This window comes from Sphaerulina musiva, assembly GCF_000320565.1.
Source record: "Sphaerulina musiva SO2202 unplaced genomic scaffold SEPMUscaffold_2, whole genome shotgun sequence".
In the NCBI taxonomy this organism is placed as follows: Eukaryota; Fungi; Ascomycota; class Dothideomycetes; order Mycosphaerellales; family Mycosphaerellaceae; genus Sphaerulina; species Sphaerulina musiva.
The window spans coordinates 450,295-470,380 of record NW_016017384.1 but is presented as its reverse complement, the minus strand read 5'-3'; the positions used below and the strand labels follow the sequence as shown (position 1 = coordinate 470,380).

Below are 20,086 nucleotides of genomic sequence, written 5' to 3'. Positions count from 1 at the left end.
AGTACCTTAATTACCATATGTTTTGCCAGGGTACATGTGGTAAGTGAATTGCAGCGTACGCGAAGGCATACCGGACCACTATGTTGTAGTACCTCCGTGCTAGGAGGTAGTACTTGAGAACGACCGTACCGATGACCAGAAGAAGCTGTCGCAACGCTTTCCCCTCCCCTGGCTCCCCCGGCTCCGACATTAGTTCTCATCGGCTATAAGGCTTGATGATCACGAACTCTGCCTACGTCTGCAACACATGCAGATGTGATGAAACAGACAGATACGGGTCCCCCTTATCCTCTATGTGTGTAGGAGGTAGCAGCAGCAGCAGCAGCAGCAGCAGCGAGAATCACATGCAAAAGAAGCATGAAGCGAATCTGTCTGGATCGGGTCGGACATGCGCCGTTGCAGCACCTCAGCTGCCAGACCCGCGTCATTCTGCTGGCTGTCGCTTCTGGTCGGCCTTGTCATGCCACACCACCCACCTGGCACCATCTTTTAAAAGAATAGAAATAAAAATAAAAATGAAAAATCGGTGTCCGTAAGATCATCTTTCTCCACGGCTACATCTCAGTGTCAGGTAGCGGGGGAGACGGCTAGGACTCCTAGGAGGTACTCCGCCTCGAATATCACCTCTTTCTCAAAGGGAAGACCCCTGTCGATGACGGTTCTCACTGGGCTGCGGCTGGCTGATGAGAGACGTGAACGCACGTGCGAGCCTGGTATTATTAGTCTGTAGTGAGCAATATCACAAAATGAATGCCGATAGTGAGGAGGCATCTAATGATCACCATGATAGACGACATTCCTCGCAAAATAAACACAATCAGGTACACTAATCGCGTATACACTGCCTCCGAAGCACTCGATCTCTATCTCAAATCGTCTGGCGCCCGCACATCAAACATGGATGAAACGGGCTATTTCCCCCCTCTCGAGGACTACCGTCTTCGTCAAATAGCGCCTGCTCGACCGGTATATGTGCCACCACCTCAGCTCATACTGCCCATGCAGCAGCAGCAGCAACAGCAGCAACAGCACATATCCTCACCTGTCTTCCGAACCGACATCGCCAGCGCAGATATGAGTGAGGCGGCACCATCATCTCAGGCATGTTCCTGTCCGATACTCGATCCATGCATTCTGGAGACATTGGCACTTCTACAAGGCTCATTAGGCCTACTTCGGGAACTCAGCCAACAACAACACAATGAAGACGCCCAATTATCGGCACTCCTCGCTCAACCCTGCCGACTGAAAATGACCATCATGGACCTTTTGCCCCTCTCCGAAGAGTGTGAAGGCACAGAGCGCGCATTGAGCACCCTGCTGCTCCGGCGGGACACCTATCGATCTACGCCCGCAACCCCCGACCTGTGCTCCTATGTGCGCTGTCGACTAGATGACCTCTTACTGGACCCCGTAGATGCACTGGCACCAATGCAGCATTGTCTCAGTGTACTCCTCAACATCCTCGACTTCGATACGCTCGAATTTCGAGCCCATTTGCGACGAATGAAGACTCTTTCCAACGACAACGACAACACCAACGATATCGACCTCATGTGTCGCGCATACGATCATTTGGCCAAATCTACACCTAAAGTCTTTCGCTCGCAGTTTGGCGAGAAGTTGAATATGCTCGAAGCTGCTGTGGAAGGTCTGGCGGATCAAATTGCGCTGGCTGATGATGTCGACGCTGATAATGATGATGATTTTGAGACTTGGGCTTCTTCATCACATGGGGAAATTGTCGAGACTACTGCTGTGGCTTCGACAAAACGCTTTTCTTGCACAGTTGCCAAACTCATCACTATTCCACGCTCGACTGCTTGCGTATGATGTGACCCACATCAGTTACGGGGTGGAGCGTATGCCGAACTGAAGTTTATGGCGACCAAACCTACCTACTTTCCATGGTACCTTACTTTTGACATCATGCAGGGCTGCCAGGCCCTACCTTACCTACTTACTTAAGGACGAGCCCTACCAGTATTTATCCAACTGCATACAAGCATACAGCATCCCATTGGAAAAGCGGGAGCGAAAACTGTTTATTTGCACAACAGAATTTGGAAGCAACAGCAACAACCATGGCCACGATGCGAGCGTATCTCACGGTTTCTCGAGGCGCTCACAAGCAACAATCCACCAGGACACTCAGAGAATAAAACAAGGTATCCAGGATTCAAACTTTCAAGAGGTCTGCATTTGACCTACCTACCTACCTACCTACCTACCTACCTTACGAAGGAGAGAGACAAGGGAAAGAAAGAACTTCAGATAGACGAAAAGGAATTCTTCTTCTTTTTCGCTAGATCAAACAACCCTACCTACCAACCCACGAACCTACTAGACACCTTATGCTGGACTATCCCAAGGAGAGAACAAACCACCCCATCTCGACTGACTGACGAGTCCTCGTGTCTTGCGAAGAAACTTGGTACCAGTCTCGGCCGAGTACTTCTTTTGCTTTGTGGGCAAAGAATCTTGGGGTTGATGTACCTACCTACCTGGGTTAGGGAAATGGGATGGGATGGGATGGGATGGGATGGGATGGGATGAGATGGGATGATTTGAGCGGTTTTTGAGGGATGGAGATGGAGATGGAGATGGGAGATTGGAAGAAGGAAAGGTTTCGGTATAGGTGGTTTCTTACTCGGGTACATGTATCTTATCTGCCTGCCCGACTTTATTGTAGAGATGAGAGAGTGAGTGAGAGATGAGAGATGAGAGATGAGAGATGAGAGATGAGAGATGAGAGATGAGAGATGAGAGATGAGAGATGAGAGATGAGAGATGAGAGATGAGAGATGAGAGATTAGAGAGAGATGACAGAGAGAGATGACAGAGAGAGATGACGAAGAGAGATGAGAGATTAGAGAGATTAGAGAGAGAGGCAACTTATTTATGGTAGGAGGGAGGTAGTAAGGAAGAAGAAGAAGAAGAGTCTCACGACATAAAAAGCGATATTACATGTATTCTGTATGTGGCTACTCACCTTTCTTTCTTACCCTACAATACATATAAACACAGATGGGTGGGGCTGTTCAAAAGTGATGATGATGGTGAAAGTGAGCACTTTTTGTGGAAATGTGTCTTATTTTGACTTTTGATGTGTAACATCTGTGGTATCTGCCTTTCTCTCTCTCGAGCAGTGCCTTGCTTCATAGTGGAAGGAGGTAGTACCCGAGTCTTTTGCGACTTGCTCAAGCGCGAGTCATGGCGGTATGGTAGGTGTCCTTCCTGCCTGCCTTTTATGGCCGCCTCAGTGGGTGGCCGGGTGGGTATTCATATCCATCTCTCCCTCTGTCTCTCTCTTTTCCTCTCTCTCCCTTTCTCCACAGCTTTGGTGATTCCTTGTAACTTGCCCTCTTTCCCCTCTTCAATTCTCAATCACCTCCACCTCCACCACGCCCTCCTCTCCCTCTCCCCGGACCTCCTCCTCCCCGCCCACCTCGTCCTCGGCCTCGATCCCCTCGTCCACCACGGTCACCCCTCTGTCCACCAGCACCAGCACCACCGCCCCCTCTGCCCCCGCGCTGCGACTGCTGATTCGCCTGCTGATCCTTGACCACATCCACCACCTCGTCCGGCACGCGCAAATATTTGATCTATTATCATTCGTCGTCAGTCAGTCAGTCAGCAATTGACTTTGTCCCCTCCTCCTCACAACCACCATATCAAACGAAATGTCTTCTCTTGCTGCTGCTTACATTATTCCCTCTGACATAACACTCGGCCAAGCGAAAGAAATGATCACCCTCGGGACTCGTTTGTACGACTTCTTTCAGGGTGATGTTCATGTAGGTGTCGCAGCTGACGAGATGGCCATTGAGGGTTTCGCCGGTTTTGAGCTCGACGAGCATCGGGTGGCCTTGGGCTGCGGTGAGGAGGCCGAGGGGGAGCTGGCGATGAGGAAGAAGGTTAGTGGGAGTGGAGTGATGGGAGGATGAGGAGGAGGGGCTTACCATGGTTGGAATGAGTGGGTGGGTTGTTTGTCGTGGATGTTGAATGGGCTTTCCGTGAAGTACTGCAGTAGCAAGCAGTTCACACGACTGGGGATCTTAGCTTAGTAAGGTGCTGAAGTGGGGCCATCTACAAGTAGCTTAGCGGAGTCGGGAAGTCGGCTTCTGGTTAGAAAGTCAAAAGAAGCGAGAGCCTAGGCAGAAGTATGTAGAGAGTGAGTGCCAAGAAGAGACATTGCTACCTCATGATTGACTTTTATTTTACCCTCAGCTATGGACTGACACTAACTACACACCTTAAGGGTCTCTCTTCCATTCGTGTGTGGGAGAATGACTAAAATAAACAAAAAAAAAGAAAAAATTCTCAGAACGGAGTGTAATACGAATGAGTGAACAGGATGGATGGATACGACAAGCCGTGCGTCTCTCAAGGCAGCAGGATTCAGGCTTACCTCGTACGCGAACAGCTGTTCATTCTGCATGAGAAGAAGAAGAAGAAGAAGAAGCAGTGCGTACACCTGGTGTTCTATCATCACTATACCACTACTTGAACTTCATCTTTGCATGTCCACCATCCCGCGGTAGAAACGAGAAGATGCGCTTGGCCGTGTTCCATCTCATGATGATGATGATGATGACTCCACTGGCGGCGACGCTTCCTATACCCATACCCATAAGCATACCACAAGGCCGTCGCGATAGAGTGGAAGTGGAAATAGTCGAGTCTGGTACGGCAAATACCTATACCTATGAGGAATGATCAAACCACACACTGACCTCATTCTCGTAGATTTGGCGCGTTCCTGGACGAGGTTCGCCGTGTCGCCAGGTTACAGGGATCAGCACCTTTTGCTGACGACGTCTCCCTTGGTAAGTCGCTTCACTATGGATAGAGCCGCATGCGGTGCTCGTACACACGCACGTCACTGGCACTCTCCATCGAATACCAGGTACCTGTAGCTGTACCTATAGTATACCGCGATATCTGCTCAATTCTGTTTCATCTCTGACTCGCCATCAACACTGCTGACCCGACCCTCTCTCTCTCCCCTCTTCCACTCCTACAGCTCTTCGACCTCAATGTGCACCGGGTCACCGACCTGCTGACCTCGAATCTCACCATCAATGACCAACTGCTGCACGTGCAATGGGACCCTGTCGTCGCTGATCGCGCCCTCTACGCCACTCTCTCCTCGCCTTCCTCCCACCTGCTCACCATCGCGGACGAGCGTGGTCTCTCGCACGCCGTGGACATCTCCATCTCCGGCTACATTCTCGTGGACGGCAGCCAACAGTCATTTCGGAAACCCGACCATCTCCAGCATCTGAGTCTCCTCGTTCGTTCCGTGGACGCCTCTGCTGTCCACCACTTGCAACTCGACATTGTCGCTCAATCGACCGCCTCAGACACTCGCTTGAGGAAGCTCTCTCGCGTCAGTGACATGTACCCCGCCGGGTCAGCCGCCCGCAAAGTCGAACTGCTGTCAGCCAATTCCATCCCCGACGCCAATCCCTTCGCTGATCAGCGGAATGGAGTCGACCTGGGAGACGGAGGCGAGCTCGATGTGGAGCTGGAAATCGAGTCTCTGCTCCATCTAGAGGCGCAAGCGCGCCAGTTGTCGACGCAGATCGCCGCCAAGAGACTGGGCATATCGAAGCACCTCCGAGACCATCGTGAACATGTCTCACTGGGGCATATGTTACGCCAGTGTGAGGGCGTCCTCTGCGCAGCAAAGGTCATCGCCCAACGCGTATGTGACAAAATGGGCGTCGAGACGGAACCCACTTTCACCTACGTGCAAACACCCGACTCCAGTACCCAACAACTGATCCCCATCGACAGCGAGGACAAGCAGGATGACGTGCAACATGCACCACACACCGCAGCAGCAGCAGCAGCAGCATCAGTACCTTCTTCCTCCCGCCTGTCGCGCAACTCTCTCGCTGGAAATGGCCACTTCACGCTGCGCACCAGTGGTGCAGCCATCCGACAGTCCATGGAAATCGTGTATCCGCAGAGCATGCTCTACCGTGTGCTCGGCGTGCTGTTCAGTGCCTTTGGGCTGACCGCGCTCTGCGGCTTCATCCGACGGAAATGCATGTCGGCCCGCAGAATGGTCGACGAGTTGGCCGAGCGCGAGGAGAGACGAAATGCCAGAGCGTATCGTCGTGCTGCTCGTCGAGCCGATATGCGCAAGCGATGGGACGATTTCCTGCGGAGCGTGTCGTGTTTTAGCATGCGCGGAGAGGACCCTCAGGTGGGAAGCTATGAGGAGAAGCGGGCACTGATCCTGCAAGATGCATTCCTGGAGCAGGGAGTCGAAGCTGCGGAACAGGGCGAGGTGATGGAAGCGCAGATTCGCGAGTTGAGGAATGCACATGAGATTGTATCCAGTCTCGTACGAGTGGACGAGTACCGGTATGACTTGGCTCCGCTGGTGATGAACAATCCGTTGCCGCCGTCGCCGATGCCACTGGTTCCTCTTCCCCGAAGATCTCGGTCCAGCACTGCGACCCTCCCGTCGTACACATCTGAGCTTCTGCCGGATTATCAATCTCGCATCTCCACCGTCTCCACTACCATTGCGAGCAGCAGGACTAGCAGCATCGACGACTCCTCAGATTATACTCCCACGACTTCCAGTGCAGCCGAAGGGGAAGAAGACGCTTCCGCCACTGCCGACACCGACAGCACTCCACGACCCTTCAGTATTGAAGTAAGCACCGGCACAAGAGGATCACAGCTCACAGATATCAGCTCGGTGATTGAAATATCCCCCCGTACGAGCGAGGAGACTCTTCGTACCTTTCAGCGCTCATCCATGGGCTCTCAAGACACAGACCTATAAACGTCATCTCTCATCATGCTTTGATCAATTTGGACGACACGAAGCTCCCATAAAAGAAACATCAGGGACGCTGCTACGAAACGGCGAACGACGCCTTTTTTTTTCTTTTTTTTTTTTTTTTCTTTTCCTTATTTTGCTCTTTTGAAGGTTGGCATGTATGGCGCTGGTAGGATGGGTTGTTTTTGGATCGCGTCATTTGCGGCAAGAGCATCGTTCCACTGAAGGAACTTCTTGATCGTGTACTTTGCTGGTTTACTTCTGGCTGCCTTGTAGGACCGCAGGTTCTTTCACGGCAAGCATCACTGCTGCTACGACTTCGCGGGCAGGAGGAATGGTGCCAAACTCTCTTATGTTGCACATCACAGCCGGAGAACTTCCGCCGTGAGCGGATACGAAGGCGTACCCATCATGGTACGAACAAGGCGCCAATTCATAATGAATCTTGGTTGTACAAGATGAATTGCACGCCGTAGCGAAGGAGGCGTGCCCACACCACGTACCTCCGCACAGTCTGCGTTTCTACACACAATTAATTCGTAATGCGCCCATGAGCTGCAAGGGCCGCGATACAGTCAGTACTAGGTGAGGAAGCGCCACGGATTTCGTATGCAGACCAACTGCGACTTTCACTCATTTCTTGCTATAATAATCTCAACCACATCAAAAACAATCATCGATGTGTAGTGAAGCGGTATGGGGGGTAATCTGGCGAACATGGCATAATCATTCGAGCAGCACACAGCAGTCGACCCCATTCATTCACTACCTTGCGATCGATCTGGCAAACGATCGATAGTGGTGTTAGCGCATCCAAAGACCTTCCCACCACCACCACATTCTCCCCAAGCGTGTCATACCTTGCGACTGTGCCCCGATATCGAGCCTGGCCGAGGATATGCGATGCTCGGCGATGTGGTGTGTCATGGCATGGCCCTCATGGCAGTAATACTTGGCTCTGTTATTGCTGCTACGGACGGCAGTCTCCGTTTCGCTTCCAGAGCAAGCATTCAGCGCCTCGCGTGCAGAAATATCAAAGTTCACTCCAGGATGAGGCTGGCAGCTTGATATATGTGGAAAGGCTAATGCTATATGTGCAGAGTTTGGACTACGCTCAGGTACGTCACGATCTGCACGACCACGACTCGTGCGATTCGGGCTTCACTGCTAGCGACTCGCCAGCCGTGGGCGTCTTACCCTGGAGGTGCTCGCGATGGCGAGAACCACGATCGAGAACGGCGTGTCGCCGTCCAGATAAGCGTCATGTTCTGTTTCAGCATCTTCGGCCCGTGAATGATGACGCCGGTGAGGTATGCTATGCATTGGCCGCGACTCGTCTCACCCGCCTCTTTGAGCAGTGATGTAAGGATACATTTGGAAAACACAATCCACTTCGAAGCAATGGATAATATTTCTCTGGAATTAAAATTATAATATCACCAAAATCACGACGAGAGCGCGGGCCGCAATCGAACGAAGAAGATTGATCCAGACATGCGTTTATTTGACAACTCCGCCATCAAGATTGATTTGTTCCCAGGCAAGAAAGACAGAAAAAATGCGAAACACAAGAATGTCGGCGAACCAAAGCTGTCGCGCGAAGCTGCTCCCGCCGCGTACAATGCGGTTCAGAAGGTTGAAAAGGAGGAGCCCAGGGCCACTGTGAAGGCGGAACCAAAGAGCAATGCGAGGGAGGAACCCAAGGCCAATGTGAAGGAGGCAAAGGGAGTCAAGGAAGTCAAGAGCATGCAGAATATGGAGCGACCGACTTATCAAAGACCGAATACATCGCGATCGTTTCACCACGGCTCGACAGCGGTGACACTTGTGAATCACGCGGTCAGCGCAAATGAACACGACCGACCTCACCATGGCTCGACAGCGGCGACACTTGTGAATCAGGCAGCCAGCGGAAACGAACACGACCGACCAAGTATCGTGCACTCCTCGGAGCAAAGCAATCCTTCTCGCACATACCAGCAGCCATGGTCATCGCCGACACATGCTACGAGCCAGTCTGTAGACGCACACGAGAAGCAACAACAACGAACAAGCCCTAATCACTCGGAGCCGAGCAACACTACAACCGATCATTACGTCTACCGTGACACTCCCGCTACCGAGTCCCCGACAAGCAGTAGCAGCACCAACGAGAGAGTGACCCGCGACCAACGACGATCCCGAGCAGATATGCAAGAAGAATGGGAAGCCGATCAGAAGTTGCGAACCAATATTTTGAAGGGTGCCCCCCACTCCACCAACCACGCTCTCAAGAACAAGCGCAGCAAAGCGGATATGATCCGGGCGACGGAGAACATGGCGAGGACTCTGTCGAGGAGTCCCCATCGGAGCCCGGCGGGTAGGAGACAGTTGGGTGGTGGAGTGGATGAAGTTCGCCCGGGCACGTCGTCGAGCAATGGGAGCTCCAAGTTCTCACATGCCAGTCCATCCAGAAGTACCACCACCAACCGCAGCCTCAGTCAGTCTCGTCACATGAATGCTACCAATTCTGACAGCACCGACGAGGCTCAGCAAAAGACCCAACATGATGGACTCAGTCCGAGTAAGCTGCCCGGTGTCGCGAAGAAGCAAGGGAAAGCCTTCCATTCTACCATCAGAACCTCTCCTCCCCTCTCCATGGAACCCAACAAAACTACTTGGTCTCCCACCTCCAGCATTCCCCGCAGGAACAATCACAGTCGTACGAGGAGTGGTCAGAATACCACGTCGACTTCCAGTGCTGGAACCAACACCAGCTCTGGCCCCAGTCACTCTCCCCCATATGGCAATTCCAATGGCCACGTGCAAGAGCCTGGCGTCCAACATGACGGCTCTCCCAAGCAGCACAGAGACACACGCTCCTCCGTCGACAACAAGAAGAGTGATCACCTGAGCATTGCACAGCGAGAGAACTTGGCGACGTCGGAATATGCCAAGCACCAGCCTCAGCCCGTAATCAACCGGTCGAATGGCACGTGGGCGCCGCCGCAGCATGACGAGCAGACTCGGGACGTTTCTGCGAATACCCAGACGAGCTCTGACGCGGGACGTGGAGCATCAGCAGGAGATGCCAGTCAAACGCAACAACAGACGCACAATGAACCAGCCACAAGCTCCCATGGAGTCAACACCAATTCGACCACCGCCAACCAGCAGAGCAGAGACGGCAAGTCGAAAATCCGAAGCGACATCTCCTACATGAATTACTCCCGTCCCGTCACCAACTCCTCGACCTCCACCTCCACCCCCACCAGCCAAACTGTCAACCACTCTCGATCCAACACCGTCGACTCCAGCACTTCCACGGGAATGACGAGCAAAAGCACCCAATCCAGTCGAGAAGTCGACTTTGCCAAACCAGCCCCTCCTTCTTCTTCAAACAATCGCAAGAAACCCACAATCAAAGCCCCCCGAAGCAATTATGTCGATTCGGGAAACAGTACCAAATCACCTCTACAACCTCGCTTTGGTCTCGGGGCGAAGAGTGCAGGAAATGGTGCTGCTGGTGCTACGACGAAAAAGGAAAAACGTACGTCGGGTTTGGCGAGGAGTCAAATGAATGCTAATGACGATCATCATGTCGTCCATGCGAATAATTCGAATGGAAAAAAATTCAGTAACGGTAGTGCTGTGAAGAATAATCTTCAGAATTCTATGAGGGATGGTTCTGCTGTTGCTGCTGCCACGGGAGGAGGGGGAGGGGATTTGTCGCGGATGGAGTCTGCTAATAGTACGACTACGACTACGACTATGACCAGCAGCAACAAGAAAAAACCTGCCCTCACGTTACCTGTTGCTACTAACAAAAACAATTCCAACAATACTTCGCACGGAAACGGAGCAGGAGGAGATGGAACTAACTCCAATCGAGCCAAAGTCGTCTGCATCAACAGCGCAGGAAAAAGTACCGTAGTCCCTACCCCCGCCACAGCGAATTTTGCCGGGAGGGGAAGTGGAATGATGATGAATGGCAACAACAACAACAGTAACAACAGCAGAATGAGCGGAATGAGCAACAGCAACGGTAGAACAAGTCTCCCGAGAAATTACGTCGACGACGAGCAGGAGGAGGATAACTACTATGCCACCCCCGCCGCCCAAGATGAACAACAACAACAACAACAAAAAGTCGTCTCGATCAATAACGGAGGTGGAGGTGGATTTAGTCCTCGCAACGCTGGTACTGGTACTGGTGGTGGAAGAAGAAGTACCATGCAACAACAGCAACAGCAGCAACAGCAACAGCAGCAGTATGAGTATGATGAGTATGATGAGTATGGCAATAACAGAAAAGAAAAAGACGGCATCGAGAGAAAAGATAGTGGACAGAGTCAGCAGAATGAAGGCGATGGGACGGTTCGATGGGATTTTGGAGTGGGGGGTTGAGTTGGAAATTCTTGGGGTTTGGTTGATTTTTTTTCTTTGGATGGATGCGATGGATGCGATGGATGGATGCGATGGATGAATAGGAATAGGGGTTACCTTAGGTTGGATTAAGCGGGAGTATTCAAGGGATTCAAGGGATGAATATGAATTCGAGGACTCCTCAAGGGATGGTTTTGGATTGGTATTAGTTTTGGTATTAGTATTGGATTTGGGTGGATAGGGATATTTGTATATATATCTGTATCTGTATGTATACTATACTGCTGTAACTGTATTACTATTGTAACTATTGCAACTATTCCAAAAACGATTTTACTGCTTTGATTTAGTTGATTATTAATTAATTAATTGATTTTCTCTTACTCTCGCTCTCTTACTCTCGCTCTCTCTTACTTCTTCTCTCTCTTACTTCTTCTCTCTCTTACTTCTTCTCTCTCTTACTTCTTCTCTCTCTTACTTCTTCTTCTCTCTTTCTCTCTCCTCCTCTCTACCTCTCTCCTCCTCTTCCTCTCTCACATCTTTCTTCTTTCTTCGTCTTCTCTAGACGACGACGACGTCTTCTGAATCTTCTTGGCCCTATCTTTCTGGTTTTCTATCTTTCTCTTTTCTTCTTTTTCGTTTGATTATAGTATGTTAATTATTTTTGTTGTTTTGTTGTGTTTTTTTGTTGTATATACACTGTATACTTACTTCTACTGTATTGATTACGAATATTGGATGAATAGCTAGATAGATAGATACGCATGTATGCACGGGTACGTACGAGTTAGTAAGTACACTCTCTTGTTTTTCTTTTCTCTTTCTCTCTTCTCTCTCTCTCTCTTCTCTTCTCTCTTCCTTTCTCTCTCTCTCCTCAAGTCCAAGATAATAGATTATAAATAGATAGGCTATCCCAGCCAAGGTGTAGTAGAGGTCTGAATTTCCCGAGTAGGTAAAAAGCTAGGTAGCTGACTTGGTTCTTTTTCCTTTTCCTTTTCCTTTGCTTTGCTTTGCTGTTGCTTCATCCCTTTGTCGTCGGTCGTCGACCGTCGCCGATCGTCGTCGACGTCGCTTAACTAGGGAGGTAGCCAGGGAGGTAGTCAGGTAGGTACTATTCCTCATGATTCCTCTCTCTCCCTCTCTCTTGCTCTCAGCAGCAAAAGAAGAAGATATTTCGATTGGTTCCGGGAGTTGAGGTCCGTAAGGTCCCTTGGGGAGGGGAAAGAGAGGAAGAGATATGTTTGAAAGCGAGGTGTGATCGACTGGCTGAATGATGAGTGATGGTCTTCTTCCCGGGAGGGAAAAATATTGGAAAAACATCAATAGAGAAAGGAGGAAGGAAAAAAAAAGAAAAAGGAAAGGTAAGGAATCGATCGCTCAATCGATCGATCCATTCTTTTGACTTTTTCTTTCCTTCTTTCTTTCCTTCATTTTCCTCCTCCTCCTCCTCTTCTTCCAAACTCTTCCAGATTCTCCCAAGATTCCACTCCCATCCACCACCCCGCCACCCCATCAACCCTCTCACCCCCAAACCCTCTCAAGCCCCCTCCCCCTCCCCCTCCTCAACCTTCTCCCTTGCCTTCGCCGCCAGAAATTTCTGCCTACGTCTCCTCTTCACCAAAACCACGAGTCCCAAACCCGCCAACCCAAGAATCACAGCCCCTGCAATCGACCCAGCGATAATTCCCGCGAGTTGGCCTTGAAAAGTATTTGTAGCTTGGCTTGCGGAGGATTTGGTGGATGTTGCTGTTGACGTAGTAGACGAGGTTGTAGATGTTGCTGTTGGATTTCTTGTTGTTGATGTTGATGGAACTTCCGTCCATCTCGAACTCGTCAAAGATAATGATGATGATGGAGTACTACTACTATAATTCTCGCTAATCGTCGAAGGTGTCGTTTCGGTGGCTGTGGTGGTGGCGATTGCAGAAGATTGGGAATCTGTGATTGTGATGGTTGTGACTCGGGTGACTGTCGTGACTGAGAGTGATGCAGTGGGAGTGGGAGTTGGAGAGAGAGTGGACGATGGTGAAGGGTTCCAACCCGTATATTGTCCGGAATCGTAACTGATGGTGGATTTCCATTCCGTGTCGATGGTGGTGGTGGTGGAGGCCGCGAGTGGGATGTTGCTGTTTGAAGACATTATTTATTTTTGGGACCTATTTGGGTAGATGATGATGATGAGGAAGAAGATGAGAAGATGAAGAAGAAGATGAAGATGAAGAGAATGAAGAAGATAATGTCAAAAGAAACAAAAAATCTCTCTACAAACGAACAAACGAACAATCACAGCAGCAGCTTCTCAACCGACCATGATAGCAAATGTGTATAGCTCGTGTGTAGTAGAAGACGTTTTAATTGACTTCATCAAAGCTTCTGTTTTTGGATTGAGTTGAGAGAGAGAAAGAAAGAAAGAGACACATGGTGGACCGTGAAGCCTATCATGAGGAAGAGTAGAAATGAAAACCTCATTTGATCGCAATGTCTGGTAACATTGGCAATTCACCTCTGGTGTCTGTGAATAGTACGCGGTAATTGAGAGATGGTAATTGAGCAATGGTAATTGAAGTGGTAATTTGATACCTAGGTATACATAGGTAGTAATTTGGTGGGAGAGATTGGCTTCGGACCGGACTTGTGGGGGACGCACTGATATTACTGTAATTGGCATATTTACCTAGAGAACAACAATTAGCAGTGTAGAAGTAGACTGACAATTGAGCATGAAACCACAAGGGAATGACCTGCGCAATCTGGTCTGCGCATTGAACATTTTCTATTGCCGGATGCGTGCATGATCCATAACATCATTATGTGTGAGAAAGTAGTCGCTTCTGAAGTTTGGATTGAAGTCTACATCTCCGTGCACTTCACGTCTGCGCGAAAAAAGGGTACAGCAGCGGCAATCGTATTGGGCTCACTGCATCTGCACCTGTTGTGGGCCACAGCCATTCAACGCCGCAGTGCCGTCCTATGTCTAGGCCACCCAAACACCTCCGATGCAAAACCCACAGACCAGATATCGCGGGATGACCATTGTGCACACACCCACTCTACCTGTTGGACTTGGCAACACGCTCGAGCTCATCCTTCTTCTTGATGGCGTAGCTGTTGCTGCTACCCTTGGCAGCGTTGATCAGCTCTTCTGCCAAGCACTCAGCGACAGACTTGATGTTGCGGAAGGCGGCCTCGCGGGCTCCGATGGTGAGGAGGGCAATGGCCTGGTTGACACGGCGGAGGGGCGAGACATCGACGGCTTGGCGACGGACAGTTCCCGCGCTTCCAATACGGGTCGAGTCTTCGCGAGGACCGCAGTTGACAATGGCGTCCACGGCGATCTGGATGGGGTTCTGGTCGGTCATGATGTGGATCTGCATGTGGGTGTTGGGGTTAGTGTCCTGTTCTCTTGTGCAACTCCATTCAAGCGGGACTAGAGAGAATGGAGTGGGTGATACGCACAATCTCGAAGGCGTGTGCGACGATGCGCACAGCCATGAGCTTCTTTCCGTTGTTGCGGCCGTTCATCATGAGCGAGTTGGTGAGACGCTCAATGATGGGGCATTGTGCCTTGCGGAAACGCTTCACAGCGTATCGGCCAGCCGAGTGGGAAATGTACACGGGCTGTCGGATCTGGATGTAATCGCTGTGGTATCCCAGTCAGTCTCAATTCGCTCTTTCTTGTGTCCCACATCCCCTCTTGCCGCCACCGCTGTGGTGTGCTGCAACCATGCGCGTCGACCAAGTCCATGGAACACGTCGGTGGTGGGTGAACAACGTACGTGAGGGAGATGTCACGGATCTCGACATCCTCGTAACTCCACTTGTTGAAGAGCTTGGTCTGGCCAATGTTCTCGACAACGTCCTTGGGCAGCACCGAGTAGTTTGGCGCCTGCTCGCTGACCTCAACCTCGCCGTCAGACATATTTGCGATATTCGACGTGCTCCGGGGACAGATGCGAGAAGGATCGTCTAGCACAGGTTCGTATCAGTATGGTGGTCGCTGCGATGGTAGTAGGCGGTAGTGTATGCTCACAGGCAAAGAGTGCGCTGGGTGTGGGATGCCTTCTCGTCGCGGTGCAGTATTCGTCAAGTGAGGTGGTAGTGGACGATTCGGGGTGAGCACTCTCAATTCTGGGCTTGGCAAAGTGCAAAGGCGGACGATCCCGCACGACTCATGCTTAGATAATCGAGCCTCCTACATCCTACCTACCAGCACTCTTTACCTCACTTTGACATTCAATATGATCCTCTCTCGTCTACACTCATGTGCAGCGAACGGTTTGAACCAGATCATCACTGCCCGTTGCAAAGGAATAATCATTCCTCACCCGACACTCGCACGCTGAGGTACGCACTCCACAAACCCCGAACCAGACTTTGCAATCATAATCTCATCCTCAGTCTTCAGACCTAAGCAGATGAAACATGACATGAAGAACCACGTGGCCAAGACCAGCTATCTATACATATCTTCCATACACTGATATTTCCCGCTTCATTTACACCACGGCAAATGATCCAATTTACCCACCTATTGATATATTATTAACAACAAGCAAGTGCTCGCATCAGCTGAGCTGAGGCACAATCATCATCACCGACGGTACCTGAATTAAAACCCGTTCGTCTCTTTCACCAATACGAGTAAAATTGCAGGCCAGGCCGCACAGTTGTTCTCTTCTTTCTAACCACAAACAAATTTGATATCTGTTTCGCATCCTGCGCAAGAACATGCAGCTCTTGAACTCTGGCTACAGATATCTGTCTATTAATCGCCACACACACACACACACACACACACACAAATGCAAAGTAAGCCCTGCGATGCAATGCAATGCATCATCATCATCATCAAAGTTTTTTCGTTGCCGTATAAATGACGCCCCTCTTTTGACTGAATGCCCGGATAATGAGGTTAGGTACGGTAGAGGCTGGCCATGATGACTGCATTCAGTCGTGTTCTCATCATCAGCGTGAGAGACAGAAGAGAGAGAGAGAGAGGAGAGCCGGGCTTGCAGGCATAGGAGCTATAATAAAACACTTCTTCCCGTATGGTGTACAGTAAGCCGGATCTTACAATACCGGGTGTGCCGAGAGGGCAGACCGGAAAGCCGCAGTGAACAGTGGATAGGTTGCGGGAATGAGGTAAGAGTAGGTAGGGACACATGATGGATCGTCATTTACTCTTGGAGTAGTATCGATTAACTCGGCTACATGCAAAAGAAACCAAACTAGAACGCTGACAGACCAGGCCAGAACGCCGCTTCAGAAGTTGTTGTCTCGAGACTAGAGACAACAATGAGGTCACATTGTGCTGTGGTGTGGGTATCATTTGATGCTCTGGGGACAGTCTTTGCCCACCACGATTGCCCTATCTTCCTAGGCTTTTATATTTTGTGCCGCTCTGTCAAGTTTGGCTATCAAAACAGCAAGTCCAGAAGTAGTCGAGGAGTCCGATGTAGTGCATGGCAAGTGCGCAGGCGAGACATTCAAGAGATCAACAAGATCCGGTTCCGGTAAACTCGTTACTGCGTACGCATTCACCTGGTTGAAGTTGTTAAAGTGTTGTTGGAAGCCACCGAGATTAAGTTTGCTGAAGTTCTCCTCGGGTATCATCGCAAGATTGACTTGTGACTGGTCTGGTTGAGCTTGCGGGATCTGAAGCTGAGAAGCATCAAAGTTCAGATACTCTGGCTTTATATCCTGCTGAGGTTGCTGCGGTTGCGGGTGGGAGTGTGACTGCTGGGGAGTAGGAGTTGGATGGACCGGGGCTTGATGTTGCGATTGGGGTTGTTGTTGTTGTTGCTGTTGCTGCTGCTGCTGCTGTGATCGTGACTTGATCTGCGAGTTGGCCAGAGCCGAAGGATCTTGGCTAATGTCGTTGATGAATGGAGTGAAAGCTGGGTGGCGGAGCAGAGTCTCGATGAGACCGCGGTAGCGCTCATTCTCTTCCAGGAGAGCCTGGTTTTCTTGGCGCAGGCTGTTGCTCTCCTGTGTCTTCATGGCGACTTCGCCTTCAAGCTGTCCAATATACTCTGAAAAGAAGTTAGTCAAGTGATGGGACAAGAATTAGACATGCATTCACATACCCTTTCTGCGAGACCGGAAGGCACGCGCAGACACCTTGTTCCTTAGCTGGCGGCGCTCTTTGCTTGACAGCTTCTTGCCCTCATCAGATGCAAGCAATCGCTCGTCCTCGTCCATCTCCTCTTCATCCTTCTTCATACGAGCAATGTGGGGAAGAACATCAGACGGCGAGCCGGCATCATCTGATCCACCGGCATTGTTCTGGCGCATCTGGTTCAGGAGTCGCGAGATGGATTCCTCTACGTGGGGCTCGGTGACTTGCGAGCTGCGCTTGCCATGCGACTGCTGAGGCGCAGGCGCAGTCGGGGCAGGGGCAGGGGCTTGGCGGTACTGGGCTTGCTGGGCTTGAAGTTTCATCTGTCTTTGGTGGACGGCTTGAGCCTGAGCAGCCTTTTGCATGGCGGCTTGCTGTGCTTGCTGTGAATGCATGCCGGGCCATAGACGGCCCACGTTGCTCGCGGGTTCTTGCCCACCAACGCTGTTGGGGTCGACAAACACGCCCGATGGTCCGTCGTTGGAGTAGTACATGGACTGCGACGGTTGCGAGGCAAAGTCCATGGCCATGTCAGAGTCCATGTCGATGCCAGAGTTCCAGCCAAAGGCCGAGTTGAACTCGCCATCCATGCCAGCGTTGAAGCCATCGTACATTCCGCTCTGGGGGAGATTGGCCAGACTGCCGACGGGCAGACCAACTTGTTGTTTGAACTGTCCATAATCGTGGCTGGGCCCGCTGAATTGCTTTTGCTCCTCCTTATCGAATGGCGACATGGTGTCGGCCGGTTGGGAGGCCGAGGCGACGGTGGGTGAGGCTTGATTGGCGTCGCTGAAGTCGAAGAAGCTGTCCATGTCAAGTTGCTCCGTCTTCAATTGTGGTCTGCTCGTCATTGCCGACTGCCCAAGTTGCGGCCTGAGGGTGTGCTCGGGTGTGGTGTGCGAAGTGCTCTCGGTGTTATGGTTGCCTTGTCCGCAGGAGGCAGGTGACGCGTGGCGCACTAATCGGGCAAATGCGTCGTCGTCGCTTGGATATTGAGGGGGTGGTGGTGGTGAGCGGGAGTCTGGTGGAGAGGAGCGAGCGAGCGGTAGACGACAGTTCGGTGTCTTGATGGATTGAAGTGGAAGTTGTTGTCAGGTGTCTATCAGGTGGGATGGATCATGAAGGAGGATTGGGGAGAGAGTTGGTTGAGCAGCCTCAGCAGTCACCACGCATCTCATCTCACTCAGCCCAGGCCAGGAGACGGGAGCCATGCCCTGCCCTGCCCAGCGACCACCACAACACAACTGGAACTCCGATGTCCGACTGGACCGAACTCCCTGACTGCGCCCCAATGTCCATCCAACTTTAGGAGGCTCCACCCCTAAGCTCCGACCCTCCGACGAGCGGCCCACATCTGCCGTCCAATCACAGCGCACAACGAATCACGACTGTGTTTCTATTCTTCCCGCTCTGCCAAGCTGCTGCCTAGCAGGTATGTCTGCGCTTTTCTTGGTGCTTTCATGGCATTCACTGGAGGTACATGTAACTCCTCCTACTGCCACTCCAGCTCACTCTCTACCAGCGCCATATCTCCTCCTCCTCCTCCTCCTCCTCCTCCTCCTCCACCAAAACTGCTCCCACATGTCCCGTAGTGTATTGCGCACTGTCAGCGCGTGCATTCTGGGTTGAGTTTCACCGTTGATTATTTTGACGTCAAGCAGCATCCAGACTCAGACAGAGTCCCGGCAGCGAGTGGTCCTCAGGAACCGGCGTCCTGTATTGGCAAAGACCGGAATGACCTTGGTGTGGTCCCTTGGCCCCTTCAGCACCCCCAGGGTCGCTCATTCGGATCAGGGATCCTGAAACGTGCGCATTGCTCATCACAAGAAAACCGTTGCTGCTACTTCTTACTCATCATCCCGTCATCTCCTGCGTCTGAAGAAATCTCTTCGCTTTCATTTACCGAGATTCGCGAGTAGGAGCGCCGTATGCATTTTTCAAGAATCTGGGCTTTCCACTGCCCGGTTCTCGTGGTCGAAAAAAAAAGAACGCCGTAGTACCCGACAACGAGGGTGTATGTTTACATGATTTATTTATTGTGATCGAATGCGAAACACGCGGATGCGGGACTTTTTTCTCTTTGTCGTTCGCCTGGTTGATTTATCCTTGTTTCGCCTCGCTCTTTCGTGAGAGCTTCCACCACAGGAATGATGAGAAGAAAAAAAAACACCACCTGAAACTCAGCGCGACAGGGGTTGGGGAGAGATTTCCATCTGCACGATGACATTTCATTCATAAACTTGGCATGTTCGCTGTACTAGGTATACTGTAGTACCTCTTACCTCTCCAGTAGTGCCACTCCAAGCATATACCACCACGACGCCAAAAGACCTCAAGACTTGGAGTTACAGCTTGACTTTCTTTCGTTCGACGCTGAAGCGGCTACGACGTGCCCAGCGCGGATGTGTATTTCCATATACCTGGACCCTTTTTGTTTGTCAAAGGTCGCAAAGTTCCATGTTCAGACAGCGACGGCACTTTTCGTCTACCTAACCGTCTCGCTGATCTCTGGGTTGGAAATTCCCCGAACAGATTCAGTTATGGGGCTTGGTTCGGAAAATCTCGCTTTACTGCTGAGAAGTGTTCGTTGCTGGGTACATGTATTTGGGCTTACTGGTAGGTCAGGTAGGTAGGTCAGGTGGGTACCTAGGTAGGTACATGTAAGGTTCCGTGGTCAGTTGGTTGGTTGGTTGGTGGACTGCAAAGCAAAGCCCCCATCTTGCTCTCAGAGTACCCTACCTCCGTAGGTACATGTATTTTTCGAGATGGTAAGAGGTAGGTAGGTAGGTAGGTAGGTG

General features: G+C 51.1%; 7 protein-coding genes across 7 annotated transcripts; 3 read left to right on the top strand and 4 right to left on the bottom strand.

Moving 5' to 3' along the window:
* Positions 1-953: 953 nt before the first annotated feature.
* SEPMUDRAFT_146998 (uncharacterized protein) lies at positions 954-2,563 on the top strand. Its single transcript, XM_016904017.1, has one exon. It carries the CDS (start codon positions 1,000-1,002, stop codon positions 1,831-1,833), a length of 834 nt encoding a protein of 277 aa, XP_016763121.1. The 5' UTR covers positions 954-999; the 3' UTR covers positions 1,834-2,563.
* Positions 2,564-3,090: 527 nt separating this feature from the next.
* SEPMUDRAFT_59336 (Sm-like ribonucleo protein) lies at positions 3,091-3,987 on the bottom strand. The gene is made up of 3 exons (XM_016909490.1): positions 3,963-3,987; positions 3,708-3,899; positions 3,091-3,605 (listed from the first exon to the last, which is right to left on the bottom strand). Exons 1-3 carry the CDS (start codon positions 3,963-3,965, stop codon positions 3,384-3,386), a joined length of 417 nt encoding a protein of 138 aa, XP_016763120.1. The 5' UTR covers positions 3,966-3,987; the 3' UTR covers positions 3,091-3,383.
* A 434-nt stretch (positions 3,988-4,421) lies between these two features.
* Positions 4,422-6,808, top strand: SEPMUDRAFT_130768 (uncharacterized protein; the record flags this gene model as incomplete). The annotated part of the gene is made up of 3 exons (XM_016902374.1): positions 4,422-4,687; positions 4,750-4,829; positions 5,027-6,808. Exons 1-3 carry the CDS (start codon positions 4,555-4,557, stop codon positions 6,806-6,808), a joined length of 1,995 nt encoding a protein of 664 aa, XP_016763119.1. The 5' UTR covers positions 4,422-4,554.
* Positions 6,809-8,141: 1,333 nt separating this feature from the next.
* On the top strand, positions 8,142-11,404 carry SEPMUDRAFT_146997 (uncharacterized protein). The gene has a single exon (XM_016904016.1). The coding sequence runs from the start codon at positions 8,300-8,302 to the stop codon at positions 11,189-11,191; it is 2,892 nt and encodes a 963-aa protein (XP_016763118.1). The 5' UTR covers positions 8,142-8,299; the 3' UTR covers positions 11,192-11,404.
* Positions 11,405-12,707: 1,303 nt separating this feature from the next.
* SEPMUDRAFT_114125 (uncharacterized protein) lies at positions 12,708-13,310 on the bottom strand (the record flags this gene model as incomplete). Its single annotated transcript, XM_016901077.1, has 1 exon — positions 12,708-13,310. One exon carries the CDS (start codon positions 13,308-13,310, stop codon positions 12,708-12,710), a length of 603 nt encoding a protein of 200 aa, XP_016763117.1.
* A 499-nt stretch (positions 13,311-13,809) lies between these two features.
* On the bottom strand, positions 13,810-15,258 carry SEPMUDRAFT_146996 (40S ribosomal protein S5A). Its single transcript, XM_016904015.1, has 4 exons — positions 15,201-15,258; positions 14,947-15,136; positions 14,627-14,810; positions 13,810-14,538 (listed from the first exon to the last, which is right to left on the bottom strand). The coding sequence occupies exons 2-4, from the start codon at positions 15,087-15,089 to the stop codon at positions 14,221-14,223; spliced, it is 645 nt and encodes a 214-aa protein (XP_016763116.1). The 5' UTR covers positions 15,090-15,136; positions 15,201-15,258; the 3' UTR covers positions 13,810-14,220.
* A 1,067-nt stretch (positions 15,259-16,325) lies between these two features.
* Positions 16,326-18,384, bottom strand: SEPMUDRAFT_146995 (uncharacterized protein). The gene is made up of 2 exons (XM_016904014.1): positions 17,257-18,384; positions 16,326-17,202 (listed from the first exon to the last, which is right to left on the bottom strand). Exons 1-2 carry the CDS (start codon positions 18,137-18,139, stop codon positions 16,547-16,549), a joined length of 1,539 nt encoding a protein of 512 aa, XP_016763115.1. The 5' UTR covers positions 18,140-18,384; the 3' UTR covers positions 16,326-16,546.
* Positions 18,385-20,086: the final 1,702 nt, after the last annotated feature.